This window comes from Cardiocondyla obscurior, unplaced genomic scaffold (genome assembly GCF_019399895.1).
Source record: "Cardiocondyla obscurior isolate alpha-2009 unplaced genomic scaffold, Cobs3.1 scaffold50_0_238961, whole genome shotgun sequence".
NCBI classification, from domain to species: domain Eukaryota; kingdom Metazoa; phylum Arthropoda; class Insecta; order Hymenoptera; family Formicidae; genus Cardiocondyla; species Cardiocondyla obscurior.
The window spans coordinates 91,768-98,538 of record NW_027228797.1 but is presented as its reverse complement, the minus strand read 5'-3'; the positions used below and the strand labels follow the sequence as shown (position 1 = coordinate 98,538).

General features: G+C 39.8%; 1 protein-coding gene across 1 annotated transcript; it reads right to left on the bottom strand.

Moving 5' to 3' along the window:
• Window positions 1-1,195: 1,195 nt before the first annotated feature.
• LOC139112770 (zinc finger CCCH domain-containing protein 10-like) lies at window positions 1,196-2,031 on the bottom strand. The gene is made up of 3 exons (XM_070673830.1): window positions 2,010-2,031; window positions 1,477-1,919; window positions 1,196-1,213 (listed from the first exon to the last, which is right to left on the bottom strand). The coding sequence occupies exons 1-3, from the start codon at window positions 2,029-2,031 to the stop codon at window positions 1,196-1,198; spliced, it is 483 nt and encodes a 160-aa protein (XP_070529931.1).
• Between the last annotated feature and the right edge of the window lie 4,740 nt (window positions 2,032-6,771).

Sequence of the window (6,771 nt, the reverse complement as noted above, 5' to 3'; positions counted from 1 at the left end):
CGAGGAATACAGATTTCAACATTGCTTCTATTGTTTATTATTGCTTGTGTTGTTTTTATTATTGCTTGTGTTGTTTTTTATTATTGCTATTATCGTTTTTATTATGCTATTGTCGTTTTTTTGCTTGTGTTGTTTTTTTGGTTTTTGTTGTTTTTTTTGGCAAGATCTGTTCTAAATTAAAACAAAAAAATTTTTTGGTAACATCTCATTTAAAATGAGTTGCAGAGATTATTTAATGAAGGTGTGTGCCAGAACGAAATGTAAGATGTTCCACGAGGTCCGGCGGTGCACCAAATCGATGTGCCTAACAGGCAGCATGTGTAAATTCGTCCACCTGACCCAGGATGAGGTGGACGAAATCAACAACTACGTGCGGCCTATGACAGAAACGGCGTTTAGCGAAGTAAAACATCTCGCTTTTTTACTGCGCGAGACGTACCCGCCGGATCAGAGGCCTCACACATGCACCAAGAATCTACTTGGAGAGTGCATGTGGGAGTACCTCTCTTGCGAGAATGGGACATTTCCCAGTAAGTTTGTTTTTTAATGTTTTTTTTATTTTTTTTTTAATTAATATTAATTTTTAAATTACAGAGGATAACACGCCGAGATGCAATTTCTGCCTGGTGCAGCATTTTAAGGGAGTCCTGGCCTTATAATTTGTGGCCACTCATATTGTACACCGTGCATGAAGATAATACCATTCTCTATGCAGGGTCAAGTACCCAAATATCTCTGCACGGTGTGCAAACAATGGAAGGTGCAGATAAATCTATGTAAGTATATTTTAAATAAATTTTATTTATTATTTTTTAATACATTTTATTTTATATTTTTTTAATAATTTCTTTTTTTGTTTTAGACAATGACTAAAAACTCCAGAAAAGACAAACAGGAAATAGACGGAGAGAGGACGCCGAAAAAAAAAAATTTTAGTTTATAAGTTTAGATTAAGTTTAATTTTATATTCATTTTATTATTTTATTTTTTATTATTTTATTTTTTATTAATTTATTTTATTAGTTTATTTTTATTATTTTTTTTTATATTATATTTATTTTTATATTAGATTTATTTTATATTCTATTCTAAAGTAATTGTACACATATTTATTAGTTTGTAAGTTTTTAATAATTAAAAGATGTTTAGACAGAAGGAATAAAATATGTTTTTAATATAATATTTACTTTCTATCTTAATTTACTACCATATTCTAAAAACGATTAATATACATAAGCAATCTACAAAAATCTAATCATAAAACATAAAAAAATTCCATTAAAAATTACATTAAAAAAAATACATTAAAAAATTACATTAAAAATTTAAAAATAATACAAGTATAAAACACATAAGCAAAAAAATACTACACAAGAAAAAACAATATAGGCTAAAACGACATAAGCAAACAATAAACGCAAAAAAAAACGACACAAGCTAAAGCAATTGTTCGTAACTCGTAACGGATCGGCATACCAGGCACACAACTGTTAGCATTTGGTACGGACGCGGAGGCCCTTGGCACTTAAGAGCGCATGTATAGCAGTACACGTGCCCGCAACTAGACGCCCCAAAAGTGTCCATCACTTTTTCCGTACAACACACAATGCACTTTATTTTTTCCTGATGCCCGATATGCCGTCGTTGACAGTCCGTCCTCGTGCACCTGCCCGCCTTATAATCCCTGCAAATGATGGAGTTTTGCAGGGTGCGTCCGACTTCATAGCGTAATTTTGCAGATGATACTCCGGTGGCCTCGTAACGAGCCTGCTCCACACTCGTTACATGCAAGAATTTGCATTGCGCGTTTGTGCACTTTTTGTTCTGATAATTATAACAGTATCTATAGGTGTGCACAAACGCGCAATAACTATTAGAGCAGCTGCCTCTTTGGAAATCGCGGCATAGCTGTTGTTTTGCTAAAACAGAAAAATAAATATTCTAACATGATTTAAGAAAAAATATTATTATTTTATAAATTGTATTATAAATTGTATTATAATACATACCTTGTTCTCCAAAATATGCCATTTTTCTGATTGTACTTTGTGAAGTATCTTATTAAGACGCGATGTATCGTATTTAGTGTCTGTGCTGAATGGCACAACAATGATAAGGATGCTCCGAGAGCCATGGGGCCTGATTCCTCTCGGGGAGTCAGTCGCTCATGGGTAGCGTCTCCGACCCGGTCATATCTGTATTCCGAAATTAATAAATACATCTCTTTGTTTATTACTTATGATTTCTTTGAGTTATTTTTTGTATCATCACGTTAATAGAAAAACATTACATACTTTTTGGTATTTGCTTGAGATAGATCCTGCAGCTATGGATGTGAGACTGAGAATGAGGCATGGTCACATCGTCGTCGTCGTCGTCCTCGTCAATAAACAAAAAAAATAAACGCCGGGCCAACGAAAACGAAACGTGATACAAAAGATTCAATGATAAAAGACGCCAAAGATTTTTGTCGCATAGGCATATAGAAAGAATCGTCCATATCTAACGAAGGCATCTTGAAACAATTACTAGAAAAGCATGAACGACACTTGACCAAGAGAAAAACGCAAAATGATTTTTTACAACGTTTGAAGTGCATAAAAAACGCAAAAGATTTTTGACCACACGGGTATATAGAAAAGAATCTAGCGATAGCATGTTACGCATCTGGAGACGATAACTAAAGAATGCGAGTGAGAGCGTGAAAAGGTGTGAGCGAGAGCGCGAATGACACTTGAACGCGATACCGAACGAGAAAAATACAAAATAGGAGTGAGAGAGATATAACGCAAACGATACACGGTGTTCAAAAGAAAATTTAACTAATGGGGATTTTTTACTAATTATATATTTTAACGATATTATCTTATACAATCGATATGATGCGAGCAACGATGACAATGACGACGATGATGATTGCAATGAAGACGCCGGTGACGTTGGCTTTACGCAAAATTGTCTCTCTGTAATATTAAAATTTTACGGCTACTATTCGTACGAATAAAAATATTTTTTATTTATATTTATACTTACCATTTACGGATTACATGAATCGCACAGCTCTTCGATGATTGTCTTGGGCAAGGAATCAATACCACATGAGCGATTGATAAACACGATATTAGCGATTGATTAAAAACGATACCCTCTCGGTATAAAACTCCAACGCAACCTATTAAAATTTTTTCTTATCGTAAGAATAATAAGAAGAGGAAAATACACTCGAGCCCTGGGCCCACAGTTGTGCATCCTCATAGTGTCAACTTTTGTTTAATATTATATTTCAAAGCGGCATACTACGCATGAAAACTGCGAGTCGTAGTCGATGGTGACAAACGCGTGAACGAGAGCGAGCGAGAGGGAACGATAGGCGGCGCGAACGGGTGCGAGCGAGTCGTAGTCGATGGTGACGAACGCGTGAACGAGAGCGAGCGAGAGGGAACGATAAGCGGCGCGAACGGGTGCGAGCGAGAGGGAACGATGGGCGCGCGATCCTTGCGATCCGTCGCCGCCCCGCCGCTCGCCGACGACGCCATGACTAAGACTCGCGTGATCACCCCCCACCCCCCTTTACCCCTGTGAAAAATAAGACACCCCCCCCCTTACCCCTTTTGAAAAAATTCCAACTCTTTGAAATTCGCGATGCCGCATGAAAATACCGTGGCGCGATAACGCACTTATCTATTTTAAAAATATCTAATTACGTAATTAAAATATCAAATTTCATAATTTTTATGTTATTGTTATTTTTATAAACAATCTGTTCCGAGAATCGCCGACAAAGGGACGATTCCTGGAAAAACACCCCTCCCCGCGTGACGTCATTACCCCTCGCCCTAGGTCACACGGACACACTAACACGAATTGGTCCAGAACCGGCCTATATACATCTACTCCCGAATATATCTATAGATGAATCCCTTATGCAGTGGCAGGGTAGCCTGAGTTTCAAACAATTCAACCGTAATAAGAGAGCACGTTATGGTATCAAATTTTATGAAGTATGTGATTCCGAAAACGGATACGTTTATAATTTCAAAATTTATACTGGAAAGGATACAAGCACTCAACAAAAACGATCCCCTTTAGGAGTCTCGGGAAAAGTTGTTTTTGATATGCTTGGGGATTTACGTAAGCAGGGTTGTTCATTATATATCGATAACTGGTACAGTTCACCTTGGTTATTCAAACGACTACATGATGAAAAGACAAATGTGTGTGGAACAGTTAGGATAAATCGCATGTACAGTCATCGGCAATAATGGCCTGTCGCGCTGCGGCGACGGCGGCTCTCGTGCGTGAGGTGGGGTAGTGTGCGTGAGGCCTCACCGCGGATCGCGTACGTGAGGCATGGAACGCCGAAAAGAGCGAGAGGACAGGGGAAAATTTGGTGGGGGGCGTTCTCATGCTCTCTCTCGCTCGCGACCCGTGAGTGTGAGAGAGATAGAATGAGTGAACGCTAAGGAATTATTATAGGCGCACCTTCGCTCTCTCTCTTGCACGCGTTCGTGTTTATACGGTTAGACAAGGATAGAAGTATATCGCTAGAGTACGCTATTAATTCTAGCGTATACTTTCAGACATTTCGCGACTTTTAACAATCAAAATTAAATTCTCATGTTACTTAGATTTTAAATATATATTTTTACATTACGTATAAATTAATTTTGAGATAATTTTCGTTTTCTGTCTTGAGAAAGACAATTTTAAATGCCGTTTTCTGTCTTGAGAAAGACAATTTTATATGCCGTTTTCTGTCTTGAGAAAGACAATTTTATATGCCGTTTTCTGTCTTGAGAAAGACAATTTAATAAATGCGAATGAATATTCATCGTATGAAATATTTGTTGGCCCTAAAAAGGGCCGATTGTGGGCGAAGCTACGGAACATTGAATTAATAATCGTATAATTTGAAATAGCGCAAAGCCGTCTAACTGTATGTTACGTTCCTGTCGCGATTTTTTTCATTGTCGAGCGATATTATTGTCGGGAGTATGTTGATTCTTCTTCGAGCTTCACTTTTCGTGGTGTCGTAGCAGTGCGCGGATATATACATTGAATATTTTCTTGTGAATAATGGCTCCAATCTTGTGCTCTGAGATACGTGGTCGCATCATCGGACAGTGGCAGGCCGGAAAATCAGTAGCAGAAATTGCTGCTGATATTCCGTGTTCTGTCCAAGCTGTTCGACGATGGATACGACGATACAATGAGGGCGGAGATCATGCTTTGCATGATCATCGCACTCATAATCGTCGTCCTCGTATGACCAGAGTAGAAGAGGACGAGGCACTCGTCGCTGCTGTGGTGGATCGTCCTTTTGGCACCGTCCAAGAGACGATCAACAGAGCGGACGTCGCGGTATCAGATAGGACTGCCCGGCGACGTTTAAACGAAGTCGGATATCATTGCTATCGTCCAGCTCATAAAATCCCGCTGACTCCGGATCATCGGGACCAACGCGTCGCGTTCGCTTTGCAAAATCTGGTGACGAGCCGTGCGGAGTGGGAAACCACGATATGGACCGATGAAAAGGTCTTCGTATCGTGCGCGGATCATAGACCGCAGGTGTGGCGTCCAAGGGATCAACGGTTGGATCCAAACCATGTTGTGCCTCTTCACCGAAGTGGAAGAATTTCATGTGCTATGTGGAGGTGGATATCTGGCACTGCAATCGGAGAATTGGTGCACATTTCAACGAGAATGAACTCGACAGAGTATATTCGCATACTGGAAGAAGTACTTCTTCTTTCAGTACGCGCAATCTACCCTGCAGAGGAAATGCCAATTATCCGATTGGTGCAAGATAATTCCGCAGTGCACAAATCACATGAAACGCAGGCATGGTTTCGGAATCATCTGGAGATCTCCTTGTTTGACTGGCCAGCTCGTTCGCCAGATTTGAATGTCATAGAAAATGTTTGGGCGCAAATGGTTCAGCATTGGGAACCACGAAGGGAAAGGACGACGGCAGCGTTAGTCGATCACGCGATGGAAGTTTGGGAGGGTCTTCGGGCTCGACCAGATTTTCTCGCGAACTTGATGAGTTCGATACCTAATCGACTCAATCAAGTGATCGAGCGGTCCGGTTACTGGACCGATTATTAATTCAATGTTCCGTAGCTTCGCCCACAATCGACCCTTTTTAGGGCCAACAAATATTTCATACGGTGAATATTCATTCGCATTTATTAAATTGTCTTTCTCAAGACAGAAAACGGCATATAAAATTGTCTTTCTCAAGACAGAAAACGGCATATAAAATTGTCTTTCTCAAGACAGAAAACGGCATTTAAAATTGTCTTTCTCAAGACAGAAAACGAAAATTATCTCAAAATTAATTTATACGTAATGTAAAAATATATATTTAAAATCTAAGTAACATGAGAATTTAATTTTGATTGTTAAAAGTCGCGAAATGTCTGAAAGTATACGCTAGAATTAATAGCGTACTCTAGCGATATTCTTCTATCCTTGTCTAACCGTATAAACACGAACGCGTGCAAGAGAGAGAGCGAAGGTGCGCCTATAATAATTCCTTAGCGTTCACTCATTCTATCTCTCTCACACTCACGGGTCGCGAGCGAGAGCATGAGAACGCCCCCACCAAATTTTCCCCTGTCCTCTCGCTCCTTTCGGCGTTCCATGCCTCACGTACGCGATCCGCGGTGAGGCCTCACGCACACTACCCCACCTCACGCACGAGAGCCGCCGTCGCCGCAGCGCGACAGGCCATTATTGCCGGTGACTGTACATGCCGAAACTAAGTAA